General features: G+C 54.8%; 3 protein-coding genes across 5 annotated transcripts; all 3 read right to left on the reverse strand.

Annotated features, from left to right (window-relative positions):
- Positions 1-3,513: 3,513 nt before the first annotated feature.
- On the reverse strand, positions 3,514-5,733 carry TRAPPC5 (trafficking protein particle complex subunit 5). Of its 3 annotated transcripts, none has more exons than XM_068534958.1 (2): positions 5,692-5,733; positions 3,514-4,136 (listed from the first exon to the last, which is right to left on the reverse strand). In XM_068534958.1, exon 2 carries the CDS (start codon positions 4,122-4,124, stop codon positions 3,558-3,560), a length of 567 nt encoding a protein of 188 aa, XP_068391059.1. In that variant the 5' UTR covers positions 4,125-4,136; positions 5,692-5,733; the 3' UTR covers positions 3,514-3,557. The 3 variants fall into 3 exon arrangements, with proteins under 3 accessions (XP_068391059.1, XP_068391060.1, XP_068391058.1); XM_068534959.1 differs by lacking the exon at positions 5,692-5,733 and adding an exon at positions 5,446-5,683; XM_068534957.1 differs by lacking the exon at positions 5,692-5,733 and adding an exon at positions 4,264-4,314.
- Positions 5,734-7,052: 1,319 nt separating this feature from the next.
- On the reverse strand, positions 7,053-13,675 carry MCEMP1 (mast cell expressed membrane protein 1). Its single transcript, XM_068534989.1, has 10 exons — positions 13,665-13,675; positions 13,447-13,548; positions 9,914-9,976; positions 9,238-9,353; positions 8,830-8,913; positions 8,131-8,253; positions 7,931-7,981; positions 7,708-7,854; positions 7,358-7,426; positions 7,053-7,236 (listed from the first exon to the last, which is right to left on the reverse strand). Exons 1-10 carry the CDS (start codon positions 13,673-13,675, stop codon positions 7,220-7,222), a joined length of 783 nt encoding a protein of 260 aa, XP_068391090.1. The 3' UTR covers positions 7,053-7,219.
- A 1,961-nt stretch (positions 13,676-15,636) lies between these two features.
- Positions 15,637-16,622, reverse strand: RETN (resistin). Its single transcript, XM_068534961.1, has 2 exons — positions 16,505-16,622; positions 15,637-15,770 (listed from the first exon to the last, which is right to left on the reverse strand). The coding sequence occupies exons 1-2, from the start codon at positions 16,620-16,622 to the stop codon at positions 15,637-15,639; spliced, it is 252 nt and encodes an 83-aa protein (XP_068391062.1).
- Positions 16,623-17,404: the final 782 nt, after the last annotated feature.

Consider the following 17,404-nt stretch of genomic DNA (forward strand, 5'->3'; position numbering starts at 1 on the left):
GCCCACCCCACCCCCAGTTCCTGGCCTAGAAAAGGAAGAGCCAGACATGCTCACGTGATTCTCGGGCCCACTCGAGAAAGAGGAATCCACGAGGAGAGAACCATGCTGGACCACCCAGGACTCTGGGCGTCAAGGGCCAGGCCAAGCCCCAGCCACGTGGACCAGGATGGGGTGGGGACCGAGTTGGCCCCTTGCAGTGAAACATGGGCTAGAACCCCCAGGCACCTGTTAGCTCTCTCCAACCCCCACCCCCAGATTTTTTTCCCCCTCCAGACCTCTCCTCGGAACTCCAAGCCAGCACACAGCTGCCTATCCTGCTGCAGCCTTGGTGTAGCCCCTGTCCTCGCTTGCCCAGGTCTCCCTATTCACTGCCCCAAACCTCCCAGAAGTTTCTTTCCAGCTCAGAGAAAATGCCAAAGTCCTACAGGATCCTTTGTGATCGTGTGAACCCTTCCCATGCGCCATAGCTCCTCAATTTCACCCACACCAGCCTCCTCACTCTTCCTTCAACTTTCAGGCTCACTCCCACCACAGGGCCTTTGCACATGCTGCCTCCCCCTCCCTCCCATTTAAAATGACACCTCCTGACTCCCCACCCCTTTTACCCCACTGTATTTTCTCACCACAGCACTCTTCTCCTTTCAACAGAATGTGTAATTTACCGATCTGTTTGTTTCAGGTTGGCAAGGGCCTTTGTTTTGTTCTCAGCTGTGTCCCCAGAGCCTGGCACATAGTAGGCGCTCAATAAATATTTGTTGAATTAAATTAATGTGAGACCTTCTCTCGGAACCTGCTTCGGGGGCCTGTGAAACAAGGGATGCTGCCTGACTGGTTCACAGAGGGCTGGTGCTGGGTTCGTCCTCCTCACTCCCCCCACCCCACCTATCTGGGGGCTTCAGTCCCAAGCATCCGAAGTCAGAGCCGCTGTGATGGGAACCTGCAGGACCACGGCGGCCGGTTCGCTCTCTCGGTCCTCCCCTTGCCCTAAACAGGTGCCTGGCTACACAATCCTACAGCTTGTTCCAAACCATCTCCCTTCTCCACGAGTCCCTTCGCATCTTCTACAGGAAGCAACGGACCCTGGACCCTCCTCTAGCAGCTCCCAAGCTCTCGAGCATCCCTTGGGGACCAGCCACCTCTCCTCCCCTCCTGCCCTCCTTTTCTAGGGCATCTTTTACCGTTGGGACTCTGGATGGAGCTGGTCCTGCCATCCCTACCTCCTGCCCCTCGCTCCTGCAATCTGGCCCCTGCCCCAGGGGGCCCCGGAAGCCACTCTCACTAGGGTCCCTGAGGACCTCGGGCTGCTCAACCCAAAGGTGACTCCTTCAGCTCCCTCTGAAATCCAGCTTCCCAGGTACCACAGCCGCTGGCTTTACATCCTCTAGGCCTGTGGCTTCTGTCTCTGTACTGACACTGCCCCCTCACCCCAGATTCACGCTGCTACCCTGGCCACCCCCTCTCCCAGCTGCCTTGGGCACCCCCCCGGCCCCCAGCCAACAGCCATTTCCTGATCATCTGTGCACTACACAGTGGTAGTTTCATTTATCCTGTTGACACACACTACCTTCTTTGCAGTGTGCTGAGGCCCACCTCTTGCTGAGATGACTGAAAATGCCCCTGACCAAGCCTGGCGCCCACCCCCCTCGCCGCCCCATCTCCCCATCTCGTGCTGCCCTCCGAACAGCAAGTTGAAAAGCTGCACCCACTCCACCCTTAAACCCTGCTCATAAGCAGTGAGGGGGACCCAGCCAAAAGCACCTGAGATTCCCCTTCAAAACACACTTGTTCAGGTCTTGGCCAGGGGCGTCGGGGGGGAAGCGAAAATGTGAAGAAATTTTCCCCTCCAAAGTCCTGAAGGGCTTTCATTGGGCTGGCGGGAAGTGTGAGGAGTGATCAAGAGACCAAGGGTGGTGGGCAAAAGGGCAGTTTGCCCGAAATGTAATTGTTTTCCTTTTTCAACAAGGAACGTGTGTTCAGGTAACGTGGTCATGCGTTTAGAGATGAACCGCAAACTATTTTAAGCACCCAGATGACTTTTAAGTGACCCCGCCTATTTCCCCTTGAGAACCAGGTCTCTAAGGCCAGGCTTCTCAAAGTGCGGCCCCTGGAGTTATCAGAAGTTCCTAGGAACTTGTTAGAGATGCAAATCCCCGGCTCACCCCGGATCTGCAGAATTGGAAACTCTTGGGGGGTGGAGGGGGGCAGCCGCCCCAGTTTGCACACAGGATTCCCCTGGGGACCTCGCTAAAATGCAGACTCTGAGTGGTTAGTCTGGGGTGGGCCTGAGGGTCTGCATTTCCGACAGGTTCCTGGAGGATGCTGACACCGAGGCCCGGGACCACACTTTTGAGTAGCAAGGGTCTAAAAAAAAAAAAAAGGGTTGTGGACTTCCCTAGTGGTGCAGTGGTTAAGAATCCGCCTGCCAAGGCAGGGGACACGGGTTCGAGCCCTGGTCCAGGAAGATCCCACACGCCGCGGAGAAACTAAGCCCGTGCGCCACAACTACTGAGCCTGCGCTCTAGAGCCTGCGAGCCACAACTACTGAAGCCCGCGCGCCTAGAGCCCGTGCTCTGCAACAAGAGAAGCCACTGCAATGAGAAGCCCGCGCACCACAACGAAGAGTAGCCCCCGCTTGCCGCAACTAGAGAAACCCCGCGGGCAGCAACGAAGACCCAACGCGGCCAAAAATAAAATAAGTAATAAATTTTTTAAAAAAGGGGGAGGGGTTGACAAACCACCACCCTCTGTCTGTTTTCTAGACACACAGCTACTCCCACTCCTTAACCTACTGCCGTCTACAGCACAAAGTAGTTGGACAGAGGCTGCTGGGCGCAAACTATTCACTCTCTGGTCCTTTACAGAAAAAGTGTGCCAGCCCCTGGTCTAAAGGAGCCTCCCTTGGCCTGATCCCTCCACCTTGATACCCCGCTCCGCACCTCCTCAGCCGAGGGATGCCCTCCAACTGCGATTCCGGAAGGTGCCAGCATTCTCCCTACTGCAGCCATACCAGCAGCTCCTTGGGCCTGGTTTATCTTCCCTCTGCCCTCACCCCACCTCCCCATTGTACTATAAACACACTTGGGGGTCTTCCCTGGTGGTCCAGTGGTTAAGACTCCGCGCTCCCAATGCAGGGGGCCCGGGTTCGATCCCCAGTCAGGTAACTAGGTCCCACGTGCCGCAACTAAAAGATCCCGCATGCCGCAACTAAGACCCTGGAGCAGCCAAATAAATAAATATTTTTAAAAAAAAAAATAATAAATAAACACGCTTGGGCCTTGGCATCCCTCAGCAGCCTGAGGCAGGGGTCTGGGTCAAGGTGTTTGTTTTTGTTTTGTTTGGCCACGCTGCGGGGCTTGCGGGGTCTTAGTTCCCTGACCAGGGATTGAACCCGCACCCTCGGCAGTGAAAGTGCCAAAGCGCCAAGTCCTAACCACTGCACCGCCAGGGAATTCCCGGGTCAAGGTGTTGAGCCGATCTCTGAGGTCCTCACACAAGACACAAGACACGCTTGGGAAGGGGGCTATCTGCATCCTTTATCGGGAGGGGGGGGGGCGGAATCAGCGGCCCTCCAGGGCCCGGTCTCGGGCGATGACCGCCTCCTCGAACTTGATCATGAGCGTGGTGCCCTTGTGCCAGTGCGCCGTGACCTTGGCGGGGAAGCCACTGTGCGTGAGCACCGCCTCCACGATGCCAGCCGTGAAGCTGGCGCAGTTGAGCGTGCTGTTCTCCTTGGGCACGGAGATGTAGGTGTTGATGAGTGGCTCCCGCTCGATGATGTAGAAGGTGCGGGCGTCGTCATTGGCCTGCTCCAGCTTGTCGGCCTCCTTGCCGAAGAGCGCCTTCCACACGGCGCCCTTAACGAAGAGCAGGGCGCCCAGCACCTTGGTTTCCCGCCGGGCGCCCTTTTCGCGAGCCACCAGCGCATCCAGAACGCGGGCGCCCACCTGGCGGCCTAGCGCGGCCAGGCGAGCCTGCAGCTCTGCCACAGAGAAGACGCGGCTCTGGCAGTGCTGCACCAGCTCGGAGAAGAGCAGCGCGAAGGCGCTCAGGCTCACCTCGGTGCGCGGCCGGGCCAGCGCGCGCTCCAGCAGCGCCGACTTCCCGCGCGTGAAGCGCGCCTCCATGCCGCCGCTGCCCTGCGAGGAGACGAGAAAACGTGGGTGTCAGAGGCGGGAAGGAGCCCCTCTCAACCACCTCCCTTGTGCGCTCCATCAGTGATTTCCCACGTGGGAAGAGAGGAGTAGAAGGAAAGGAGGTACCCACCTGCGCGTAAAGCATACCTCCCTTACGCCTAGCCAGCGACGGCCAAACGGGAGAGGGGGTAGGCTTGTACCCTAGGCGAGGAGAGGATTTGGGAGGGAGGGGGGTGGAGGGGGAAGGTGGGAGGAGAGACAAGAGGGGGACCAGAAGGGGGCGCTCGAAACCACCCCCTCAACCCTCGAGTTCCAGGTGATCCTTGTGCGTTCAAAGCACCGTCCTAAGCCCTCCGCCGCCTGTACGAGTAACCAGAAAACTAGTGCGTGGGGAGGGGGGCGTCAGACCTAGGGCAGGAAGGGGACGAGGATGGGGGGCCGTGAGAGTACACTGGCAACTATCCCTCCCCTCGCCGTGCGCTCCAGCAGCGACAGCGCTGACTTCCCTGGGTGAAGAGAACTTCCCTGCCTCTCCCCTGCGGAAAGTCAGAGAAACTGGGAGAGAGGAGTAGGGGGTGTGTGGAGACCAACGGCCAGGAGGGTTGGGGGCTTGGGGAACAGGCAAGACACATGGGTGAAGCCAGGAGAGGATGCTGGGAACCCTTCCAAACCCGCACCCTCGGGCAGCACCAATTTGTCATGCACGAAGCATGCCTCTTTGAGTGGGCCTGCGTTTGTAAAAAGACTGGAGGGGCGGCCAGGGAAGGCGTTGGGAACCCCCCCCCCACCCGCGTGCTTTACAGAAAGGTAGCTGCACCGTGGAAAGAGGGAGGGGGCGGACTGTCGGACCCGGGGGTTAGGGGAGCCAGGAAGGGGCGCAGTGATCCTCCCATCCCAGGGCGTGAAGCCACAGCTGTCGGTGGCGAGAGACCCGGAAGGGGGTTGCTGGGAAAATCCCTAGGGGGTGCTGAGACCAAAAAGAAAAAAAAAAAAATGTGGATCAGCGATGGGAATGGCAGCGGGTGGGGCGGGGGGTAATCCCAAGGGCTCTGAGACACACAGACCCCTGCTAAGGGTGGGGTCGGGAGGGGTAACTGAGAACCCCGCCCCCACTACGCAGGGACCGGGCCAGAAGCCGGAAGGGTCTGGGGATGCTGAGAGGGCCCCAACCAGGTCTACGTGGGGGATGAAAAGACCACGGGAGGGGAATCTCAGGAGCTACAGGACGCCCCTGCCCCGGTGCGCAGCTGCCTACATGGGGACTGCCCAGCGCGCGAGAGGGGAGGAGGAGTGTTGAGACCCCTCCACCCACCTGCCATGGGGTTGGTGAGCTAAGCCGTGGAAAGACCGGGATCCCGCGACCCCGGCCCCGGCGTGGACCAGGCAGAGGAACAGGGAAGGAGCCCACCCTCCTCGTGGTCCCCCGGGGTGGGCCGAAGAGGGATTTCGGGGATCGTGGACGCCGAGACCCTGACCCAGGACCCAAAGACCCGCGGAAAGGGGTTGGGGACCGGACGCGGCACGGCGCCGCGAGGGGCGGTGGCGGGCGGGGTCTCACCGGGACTTGCGGCAGCCGATTCGGCCGAGCTGCTTTACGGCGCCGTAAAAGGCCCGGCGTGCGCAGGCGCCGAGGCGGGACGGGCGGGGCGCGCTCTGTGATTCCCGAGAGTGGCCGCACGGGGGCGCGCGTGTCCGTGCGGCCCTACAGAGGGGTGCGGCCCGGGCCAGGGACCTCGCTGGCCTTGGTTGGCCCGTGATCAAGGGGACAGTGGCACGGGTCGTCCATCTGCTCAGGAGCACACATTTGATGATGGGCACATGTCTCTGTCTTGGGAACATGTGCGTCCTCGGGCATATGTCTACTTGTCTCAGGGGCACACGTATGCCCATGCACACACACTCACCGGTCTTAGGGACACACATACGTCCATGCGCACATGTCCACTTGTCTTAGGGTCCATGCGCATGTCCGTGGGCACAAGTTCTCAGAGGACGTACATCCATGAGCCGTGGGCATAGTACACTTAAAGGCATGTGCGCTCATGAATACATGCCCTGTGGACAGATATATTCACGAGCACGGTACATACTCAGGGGCTCATACACCGTGGGCCCATGCACACTTAGGGAGACATTGGACATCTCAGGCCACAGACCCTCATGGGCACACACTCAGCGGCGCAGAGACTCAGTCGCTCCCAGGGTACACATTCATGGACACACTGGGACCCACTGGGGACACTGGTTCTCATGCCTCCTCGTGCCCCCAGGGTTCCTGGCATACGTCCACGTGTTCACCGTGTGACCTTTCTCATTCTCCGAGTCGGAACACTTACAGACCCTCCCTACCAGGTTTCAAAGCTCCCCAGCCACACCAATAACAGATCTGAAAGACGCGTTGTTTCCCCTTGGCCTTTATCATCATGAATCACGGAACGTGAGTGCAGAAACAAATGGACACATGCGGGTCCACGCTCTGAACACCCTCGGTGGCATAATCAGGCACACTCGTGTTGACACACACCTGTTCAGGCCAGCACAGCGTGACAGGTGGTTGTGACAGGGCACATACCCACAATTACAGTGATACATTCCCATGGTGTGCCCACCCCACCCCCTCACGCCTCCATCACGCAACATCCCGCAGGACACACATGTGTTTACGCTGAAATGGGCACGTGCAACACGTGTCACCAATACCCACACCCACAGTGACACACTTCTGTGTCACAGCCACCCACGGAGACATGCATTACACTCACAACACGCCGCAATACACATGTGCATCACATGTACAGTGACATAGGGGTGCACACCACACTCGCTATGACTCCCACCTTCAACATTCACCCATAACACCTTCCTGTGGGAAACACTGAAATACCCACCCTCCATGAAGTGCTTACCCCGACACACGAGCACACATGCCCACACGCAACTCCACAACACATTCACCAAGACACATGATTTTCTACACGTGGGATGAAGCACAGCATCAGACCAGGCTGGGGCCCCCATTTTCCATCTTCACCGAGAGGTGCTATCTTGTCCTCCGAGGTGCAGCCAGGGCTCTGATGTCTTTTCTTTTATTGAGGTGTGGGCTCTGCGGGGTGGGGGCGGGGTGAAGGGTGGAGACCCGAGGTCAGACAGATTCCACTCTTGAAAGAGAATCTGGGGCCAAATCCAAGGGGGCCCCTCATTCGCTTCCCCTGGACCCAACTTACTTGGATTTGACATCTTCAGCATCTGGAGGATTTCCTGTAATGTAGTCTTGATTTCGTTTATGTTTGAGACTGGGGAGAGACAGGAAAAAGCTGAGGTGGGGCTTTCTTAGCTTTACTGGAAGCCTTCTCCCTGCCCGGCCCCCAACCTGGGGTGCCACACAGCCCATGTACTTGGAGTTCCCATGCATTTATATACTCCCCAAGTGACTTGGAGGGTGACATCCATCACCTCGCCAAACCTTGTGCTCTGGAAGGGCAGGACCCCTGCTGTCCCCTCCCTCGACTCCCCAGCACCCAGCCCAGTATTGGGCATGGAGGCAAATTCACCCAGTGGAGGTCTATAAGGGCACCTGTCGCCAGCGTCCTCAGTTTCTGGTTCCCTTCATGGACCTTGCTCTTGACCATGTCAATGCTCTGCTTGGCCGCCTTGATGCTCTGATCGACATCGCTCCAGCGCTTCTTCCCCTCCTCCTGGCACTCTCCCACCGAAAGAGAGACTGCGGGTGCGGATAAGGGCTGTCTGTGTCACCTCTGCTCTCCCTACCCCCACCCCGACCCAGGTCCTTCCCTCACCGTTCTGGAGCTCCCTTTTCAAGACCAGCAGCTCCTGGGACATCTCGGAATCTGTTCAGGATGGGGTGGGGAGGCCAGAAAACCTTAGAATCGCCTCAGGTCTGCAGTTGAGAGCGGCACTGGACCGCCCCAGCTCCTGGGAACCCCTCCGCACTGCCCCAGCCCTTTCCTCCACCACCAAAACAAAACAAAACACTCACTCTTCACCAGGACCAAGACTAAGAGGATGACGCAGGACACAGCGAGGACAACATACAGGTTCATCATGGCTCTAGGCAACCAACGGGGGACCTGGGCAGGGTCGGAGGGTGGCTTGGACTGGGCTGGAACGGGGGTAGAGGCAGGACAGGTCATCTCCAGGGCCCAACACTGCCACTCAGACCATCAGCGCTGACTGTAACACCGGCGACAGCTCTTCACCTACACCCACTGTTCCCGATACCGTAAGCAGCTGTGGCCATCAACAACACTGACGCCAACATGCACCCCGGCCAGTGCCGCCAGCAACTATGCCTAACGCTGTCACCATCACGCCCCCCTTAACATCCCTGTCACCAACACCCACCAACGTCAATGCCCGTTGCTGCCAGCATTGTTTCCATCACCAGGACCTCATCAGCACCCTCATCAGCTCCGTCTAGGTGGTTCTGTCCCGATCCACCACGTGGTCCCCTACTCACCATCACCAACACCCAGACCTTCAGCAGCACCTCCACCGGCACAATCACACCATCATCACCACCACCTCCTCAAAGCTACCCCCCCCCACCGCTGTCACACACAAGCCCTGATGCCACCACACCCCACACCATTGACCCTGACCTCCACACACCGCCCCTTGTCCCTCCCACGGGCCCCTCCGAAGGCTGTGTGATGTGGGCTTGTGGGCGGCTGCTTACCCTTATTCTTGGCTGGTGAATGACTGCCCTTTGGCTGCTGCTGGGTTTTGAAGATGATATTCTCATAGGCAGGGTCATCTGCACCTGTGGGCAGGTCAGTGAGAGGGATTGAAGAAAGCTGCCGAGAGCGCTGGGGCAAGGGTGAGGGTGGGAGAGGGGTCTCAGACGTCTTGGTTCACGGAGCCCTGCACACAACAAATTTCTGGGTGTAAAGATAAGGAGTGGGGAACTAAGATCTACATCTTGATTAAGTGGAGAGGATGTGAGTGAACATTTGGGTGATTAACAGACACACACACACACTTTGGGTGGGGGAAGGCACCCTCTGGCCCCCACTTTCAGCTCTTTACCTCTCCCATCCGAACCTCTCCCTCTTGACCTCTCCCCTCCCCACCCAAGGTGTCTAACCTTCTTTATTGTCTGGGGACCCCCGTTTCTTGTCTTTGAAGGCTGCCGCCTGCATCTTGATCTCCTGGTTCACGTAGCTTTCCTCGGCCTCCGTAGTCCCCAGCCTGCCAATTTGTCTACACACAACCCCACCCACCAGAAAGTGTCTGGGCAGATGAGGAAATCTCTGGGTTGGGGTGGAGGAGAGGAAGGAGAGGTCAGCCTCCTCTTTTCAGGGATGCAGGACCCTCCCACCCTGGGACATTCTCACCCCAACCCCGGCTAGAGAGGGATCTTAGGAGACCAGAGGTCTCAGGGAGGACCAAGAAGAGATGCCCATAGACCCAGAAACAGAATAGAGTGGTCAGGAACTTGGGGTAGAGGTGTTAACTAATGCAATGGTGATCATCATATTGCAATATACAAATGTATCAAATCAACATGTTGTACATCATAAACTTATGCAATGTCATATGTCAATTATATTCAATAAAATAAGTTTTTTTAAAAAAGAGGATGGTCAGGAACTTTACAGGAAGCTGTGTGTGTGTGTGTGTGTGTGTGTGTCTACCTGGGTAAACCTCATCCTCCCATCTCCTCTTGCTCTCACGGGAGATGCTGTGGTACCCCAGAGTCCCACCTTTGGGGGCAGGGGCATCCAGCCTTGGAGGCAGGATTCCTAGGTCCCCACACCTACCTTCCCGCTGCCCTAGTCCCACCCTTCAGCTCCACCCTGAGAAGTTCTACTTCTTCAAGGCCCCTTGGAGGAGAGGAACGGATATGAGGCAATGGGACTAACCACTGGAGCTCCACCCCTACATCTGGGACTGACGCCAGACATCACACTGACCTAACCCTGGAAGTAGTTCCTCCTCCAGCTGGAGACCCCTGACAGAGAAACACTCAGAAACACACTCACCCTCATCCACACATCTGCTCGCCTACCCAGACCCACACACACACTTGCACACACACACTCCTGAATACCCCCAGTCGCATATCTGCTCACGTGTACACGTGGCATGCTCATTTGCATGCTTATACATATTCATGCACGCACACTGTCTCCACTCTGTCTAGGCGTCTTAAATCTCTCTTTGTGTCTACCTGACCTTGAGAACTGGGGATTAAAATGAGACAAAGTATGTAAGGAATTTTTTCTTTAAGTCTAGGGTGGTGCCTTCTGATAGAAGTATAATGTGAAACACACGTGGATTTTTGGCAGGGTTTTTAAAAATTGAAGTATAGTTGGTTTATAATATTATGTTAGTTTCAGGTGTACAGCATAGTGATTCAATATTTTTATAGACTATACTCCATGGCTATATTTCCCTGTGCTGTACCATATATCCTTGTTGCTTATCTACTTTATACATAGTAGTTTGTATCTCTTAATCCCTTAAGCTTACACTGTCCCTTCCTCTTCCCTCTCCCCACTAGTAACCACTAGTTTGTTCTCTGTATCTGTGAGTCTGTTTCTGTTTCTTTATATACATTCATTAAAAAATTTTTTTTTTAGATTCCACATACAGGTGATAACATACAGTATTTGTCTTTCTCCGTCTGGCTTATTTCACTAAACATAATACCCTCCAAGTCCATCCATGTTGTTGCAAATGGCAGAATTTCATCCTTTTTCATGGTTGAGTAATATTCCACTGTGCGTATGTATGTGTGTATATATGTATATGTATATACATATATACACACATATATATCACATCTTCTTTATCCATTCATCTGTTGATGGACACTTGGGTTGCTTCCATATCTTGGATATTGTAAATAATGCTGCTATGAACATTGGGGTACATTTATCTTTTCAAATTAGTGTTTTCATTTTTTTGGATATATACCCAGGAGTGGAATTTATGGATCATATATTAGTTCTATTTTTCGTTTTTTGAGGAACCACCATAATGTTTTGCATTGTGGCTGGACCAATTTACATTCCTACCAACAGTGTATAAGGGTTCTATTTTCTCCACATCCTCGCCAACATTTGTCATTTGTAGGCTTTTAGATAAAAGCCATTCTGATAAGTTGAGGGGATATCTCACTGTGGTTTTAATTTGCATTTCTTTAATAATTAGTGATGTTGAGCATCTTTTTATGTGCCCATTAGCCATCTCTATGTCTTCTTTGGAAAGATGTCTGTTTAGATTTTTGGACTATTTTTTAATCAGTTGTTTGTGAACCACATGTTTATTGAGATATTTTACCTTTTTTGGGGGGGTTACTAAGTCTTCAAAACCAAACGTGTATTTACACTTAAGGCACATTTCAACTTGGACTGGCTACATTTCACTGCCATATTGGACAGTGCTGGTCTAGAGTATTATAATTTTCTCCTGTTACTGAACTCTGGTTCGGCATCTCGCCACTCAAAAGCCGATACTCGAGAGACAAGTGTTGGTTGAAAAGAAAAGGTTGCTTTATTCAGGAGGCCAGCAACCTGGGGAGAAGGCAGACTCATGTCCAAAAGACATCTCCCAGCTGCCGATCAGGGGGCAAAAGCTTTTAAAGGGGAGTTTCAGGGGTGGATAGATGGAGGGAGGGGGCTACGTGCAGAAACAGTAGAGTCGGCTCCGACAATCACCTTGAAGTTGGTCATGCAGTGACCAATCAATGTCATCTGGATTGTTTTAAGTACAATTAATCTTCAGTTCCAGGGTTGGTTTGTTCCCATTTCCTTGAGGCCAGTTCTCAAAATTGTGTAAGATGGGGCAGCTTATGTCATGGCTACAGACTGGTCATCACGTAGTTAACTTCCCCCACCTGGTAGGGGTTTTGGTATCCACTAAGCAGCTCAAAGCCTATGGCTCAGAATATTATCTATAGCCCTTGAGGAGGAACTAAAGGTCCTGACTTTGCTTAATGGCAAGACTACTATTTTGTCCTGTTTGACTGTTTTCCTTTGCTTCTGCATTTTTTCATTTCTCTGATTAAATTCATTCTTTGGCTAAAGTTTTTCTACAGACAAGAGGCAGGCAGAGGACATGGGGGGAGGTGGTGTCTGTCCTGGGAAGGCCCCGTAGGGTCCTGCTCTGTTACACTCCCTTTGGAAAAAATAAGTTTAAAACTTTCTATGTGTGGAAAGTGAGTATGTTTTAGGTTTAAAATATGTGATTAAATTCTAGATAACTTTGGAATGGTCCCCGAGATCTGGCTGGTGAGGATAATGTTCTCTTTCCTAAAGTATTGCCAATCCTGTCTGTTCAAGGACTATCAGTTTAATAATGATTAGATGCCAGCTCCTCCATCTCCTCTTACAAAGAAGTCAGCCATTGAGAAATGTGACCCCGCCCCTGCTGATGTAATAGCCACAGAAGAGATGGACCAATGGGGAACTGGCTCTGCTCTGATGGACAGGCATAGGGGGCGGGGCCGTGGCATTACACATTTCCCTGGCTCCGCTGAGGCTAAGACCAGGCTCCAGCCCTCTGGACTTTGAGAAAAAGGTAGTCCCGGAACTGGAAACCCACAAGCAACCATGTCATGGTGGCCTAAGAGGGCTCCATGGGGTTGCCTGACCAGATCCTTTCATGGACCAACAGTCTCGATTTTCTTTTAAGAAAGAAAATGTGTCCTAACCAGGTATTGGTTTAGGGTGAGCACATGATCCAGGCCCAGCCAATCAAAGTCCAAAATTTGGCACAGGGGTGGGCAAATGAGCCAGACTCAACCAATGAGACTCAGGCCGGAGCCTTTTGGGATTCTTTCGTTTGCTTGTTTATTTTGGTTGTGCCAGCATGCATGCGGGATCTAGTCTCCTGACCAGGGATTTAACCTGGGCCCCCTGCATTGGGAGCACGCAGTCCTACCCACTGGACCACCAGGGAAGTCCCCAAGCCTGAGGCTTTTATTGGGTTAACCAGGAAAAAGGGCAGTCTCTCTTTTTTCCCCTTTGTCAGACTGCCAGGATATAAGCCTGGTGCTGTGACAGGGGAGAACTTGCTTGAGAGTGAAGCCAACACTAAGGAGAGCAGACCTGACAGGGAGTTGGGTCCCGGAGACATTATCTGAGACCCTAGATCCAGCCATACCTGAGTCTGTTGTTCTAACCCTGAGCCTCTCAGTTACATAATCCAGAAATGTCCTTCCACTTTAGCTCGAGCTAGCTTGACGGGGGGGGGGGGGTGTGCGGCACCTGCAACTAGCACAATCTTGGCTACTACAGGGGGCTGGGCTGCTGGCAAATGAAGAAAGAGGCTTAAGAAGGGGCTTTGCCTGCCGAAGTCTGCACTCTGAGACAGGAGGATGACTGTGTTGGAACTGAGACCTCTAAAGAGGCTCTTCTTGGGGTCCAGATACAGGGGGACAATTGTGGGTCTTGGAGACAAAGAGGCATTCTCATCAGGGTCAGGGGACAGTGAGGGAGCGGGATGGGCAAGGTACTACACTCACCCTCTCTGGTCCTTAACACTCTTCTGATGCAGTGGTCCTACTCCAACCCCATGGCCAAGGTGGGGTTAGGAGGGAGGACCTGGGAGGGGAATCCCTGGATTGGGGTCTGGTGGGCTCCATGGGCACGGGGAGTGTTTGTGTGATCTCAGCTCACGACTACCATGATCAGACAGGTGGGTGTACCATCATAGGGGGTGGTTGTCAGTGGGAAGAGAGTCCAAAACATCCTGAAAACCACAAACCCACCCTGTCACCCATTCTCCAGCCTCTGGAGTGTGCTGCTGGGGTCTGTGACGTCTAAGTCTTGGGCCCCTCTTAAGACTGGCCACTGGGGCTTCCCTGGTGGTGCAGTGGTTAAGAATCTGCCTGCCAATGCAGGGGACACGGGTTCGAGCCCTGGCCCGGGAAGATCCCACATGCCGCGGAGCAACTAAGCCCGTGCGCCACAGCTACTGAGCCCGCACTCTAGAGCCCGCAAGCCACAACTACTGAGCCCACATGCCACAACTACTGAAGCCTGTGCACCTAGAGCCCGTGCTCCATAACAAGAGAAGCCAGGACAGTGAGAAGCCCGCGCACCGCAATGAATAGTAGCCCCCGCTCACCGCAACTAGAGAAAGCCCGCGCACAGCAACGAAGACCCAAAGCAGCCAAAAATAAATAAATTAATTAATTAATTTTAAAAAAAAGAATAATTAAAAAAAAAAAAAAGACTGGGCGCTAAGTGTTCTGAAGTCTCTGTCTGCATCTCTCAGGGGCTGGATTTTGAGACTCCTGGGTTAAGATTCTCAGGAAACCGGACCTTGAATCACCTGGATTTGTGCCCGCAGCAATGCTGAGGATTTGCCTTCTAGGGCTTTGACTCCAGACAGAGACCAACGTCATCCAAGCTGGGGTGGGGACTTGATGTTGGAAGCACGAGTGTCTGTCCAAGGCATACATGTGTCTATGTGTCCCCAGGTCCCTCTCCACAGTGGGCATGTGTGTGTCTGTGGGTGTGGTGTCTTTGTGTGACAGTGGTAACTGGGTTGTGTACTGTGTGTGCACATGGCCGTGTGTAACTGTGTACATACGTGTAGTGTGTGTACCTAGGTGGTGTATTCACCTGTGTGTGTGTGGTTATTTATTCAAGACACTTTCCTGAGCACCTACTATGTGCCATGCTCTCTTCTAAGCACCAGGATGCACCAAAGAGCAAACAAGTCCCCTGTCCTGTGTTTTCATATTTGAGTGTTCATGAGGGGTACGCATGTCCCTTGATGCAGGTGGGGAGTGAGGGATGGAGCTCCAGACTCTGGACTCAGCAATGGATTCAGGGATGCACCCTGACCCTGGGGCTGCTGGTGGCTTGAGGCCCTGGAGTGTATGTGGGGTAGGGGGCGGGGGGGTTCCTGTCCTGTCCAGACCCAGATCCCAGATGAGGCTTCATTGTGAGCAGCGGGGGAGAATGGCCCAGCAACTTCCCAGGAGGCCCGAGACCCTAGGGTGACTGTCAAGGTGGCCTCAAAGGTAACACTCTCGGGACCTCCCTGCTGGTCCAGTGGTTAAGACTCCGTGCTTCCAATGCAGGGGGCGCGGGTTCGATCCCTGGTCGGGGAACTAAGATCCCACATGCCCACCCGGTGTGGCCAAAAATAAATAAATAAAGGCTACACTCCCTTCCCCTCCTGAAGAAGGCCATGAGCCTTGGATGTGCTTGTCATTACAGGAAGTTAAGGCCCCATTTTCGGAAGTAGAAGTGGCGGACAAGGGAGGAGGGGGGAATGGGGCAGAAGAAAGTCACGGCTGTCCCCCACCTCCCTCCCTCCGGCGCCTATGCGCCTTGCTCTTTCTGAAGATGCCAGCTCAGTCACCCACACCCCACAGAAGACACAGCACAGGGCCCGGGCTTTCTCCATCATCTTCTCGGAGGTTTATTTCCAGCCCCGCCCCTCTGAGACAGGACCCCGCCCCTCCGAGGCCTGGCCACGCCCCCAGGCCCGCGGCGCTCCCCCCGGCAAGCGCAACCTTAGGCTACTCGGCCCGCAGGCGACAGCAGCGAGCTCCGGTCCAGTCCATGCCGGCGCACTGGCAGTGGCACGTGGTCTCGGCGCGCACGTCCCACGAGCCACAGGCAGAGCCACAGGTGCAGCCGGTGACGGCGAAACCTGCGAGGGGGAGCGAGGAGGAGAGAGCTTGGACTCTGAGTCAGAGGCTGCGGGCCTGGGGTTCCAGGGGGCTGACAGCGTGGGCGGCGGGGGAGGCCGGGGGCCTGGACACCAGTGTCCTGAGGAAATGGGGTCCGGGAGTTGGGGGAAGGGACAAGGCTGGGAGTGCAGACCAGGACATTGCAGAAGTAGAGGCTGAGACTCCGTGGTCCTAGAGAGATAGAGGCTGGACGTAGGGGAGGGGGTTATGGGGTACTGAGAACAGAACTGGGAGCCTGGACAACGGGTTCTGTGCTCACCTGAGGGGCAAGTGGCCAGGTCCCCCCTGGAGGTGACACTCCTGCAGTCCAGGCCAATGTTCCTTATTGCCTCAGGAACTATGGAAGGAGTGACGGAGGTAGCTGTGAACCCGAGCTGCCCCTCCCCCAATCTCATGCTGCCCAGGCCCTGGTGGTTTGGAGATGGGCAGGGGGCTCAAGAAAACGCCCCTGGGGAAGGCCCAGGTGGTCGGGAGCGCATCACCTCCCAAGATTCTGTTTTGAGGTGGGTGTTTTGGAGGGAGGAGGGCTTGGAGCTGTTGTTAAAGGTGGAGCTGGGTGGGAAATGGCGTTGGGTTGGGTTTGGGGTTGAGATTTGGTTGGGGTTGGAGTTGGGGTTGGCTTGATGTTCGCTCCATGTCAGGAATCAGGGGGGCCCCTGAGGCCCCTGCCGAGGCTGGATGCGAGGGCGCTCACTTAGGGAGCTGGTGGCTTCCTGGATCTTCTCACTGATGGCTTTATCCATGGGACACAGAAACTTGCCACACACCAGCAGCCCCAGGACTGGGAGGAGGAGGAGGGAGAGAGCCTTCATCCTGTAGGTGCTGCAAGAGGGAACCGAGAGACCCCAGCTGGGTCAGCCCCTCTCCAACTTGGGAAGGGTCAGGCCCACAGAATGTGTGGGATCTGAAACCCTGGGTCCCCATGGGGGATGGGGCTGGAGGCCCAGCTTTGCCCCTAAAGGCGGGAGCCACTGTCACTTACCCTCTCCGTGGACTCAGCAGGCCAAATTTTGGACACGAATGACATGCCTCTGCCTCAGCTCTCTCTTTAAGGCCTCCAAGTGTGGGGCTTCCTGTCTTGGCTAAGACCCCTGGCATCCTGGGCCTCCCTTCCCACATCCGGGGCTAAGAGGAAGCCCCCCGGGTAGAGTCCAGGGACCTAGTGGTGCCACAGCCTCTCCTTCAAGAGCCTTCCCTTCCCACATCCAGGCTGGGACTGGTCCAGAGGGTAGAACCTGCGGGATAATTCCAGGAACCATAGTCGACGGGGCAGGGAGAGATACAGGAGCTTGCACGGAGGGGAGGGGGCACACAAACGTGACCAAAATAATGTCCTTGTTTGAGAACTGCATGCATGTTCATTCCCAAATACCTATCACCATAGAAGAGATAGATAAAATCATGGTTTATTCCTTCGATAGAATAATCAACAACTGAAGTGTGCAAACTACGGCCCATGGGCCAGATCTAGCCCACCATCTTTTTTTTTTTTTTTTTTTTTTTTTGGCCACACTGAGCATCATGAGAGATCTTACTTCCCCAACCAGGGATCGAACACCCGTGCCGCCTGCAATGGAAGCACGGAGTCTTAACC

This window comes from Eschrichtius robustus, chromosome 2 (assembly GCF_028021215.1).
Source record: "Eschrichtius robustus isolate mEscRob2 chromosome 2, mEscRob2.pri, whole genome shotgun sequence".
Classification (NCBI taxonomy): Eukaryota; Metazoa; Chordata; class Mammalia; order Artiodactyla; family Eschrichtiidae; genus Eschrichtius; species Eschrichtius robustus.

Bases quoted from the DNA above. Each gene is read 5' to 3' on its own strand.
- MCEMP1 (XM_068534989.1), bottom strand. The intron at 8,914-9,237 runs GTTAGACACCTT...ACCTGCCCACAG, and splicing joins GTCCCCAGACAATAAAGAAG to GTGCAGATGACCCTGCCTAT. The intron at 7,855-7,930 runs GTGAGGGAAGGA...CCGCACCCGCAG, and splicing joins GAAAAGGGAGCTCCAGAACG to TCTCTCTTTCGGTGGGAGAG.
- RETN (XM_068534961.1), bottom strand. From the start codon at position 16,622: ATGAAGGCTCTCTCCCTCCTCCTCCTCCCAGTCCTGGGGCTGCTGGTG. The intron at 15,771-16,504 runs GTGAGCGCCCTC...TCCCCCTCGCAG, and splicing joins GGAAGCCACCAGCTCCCTAA to GTTTCGCCGTCACCGGCTGC.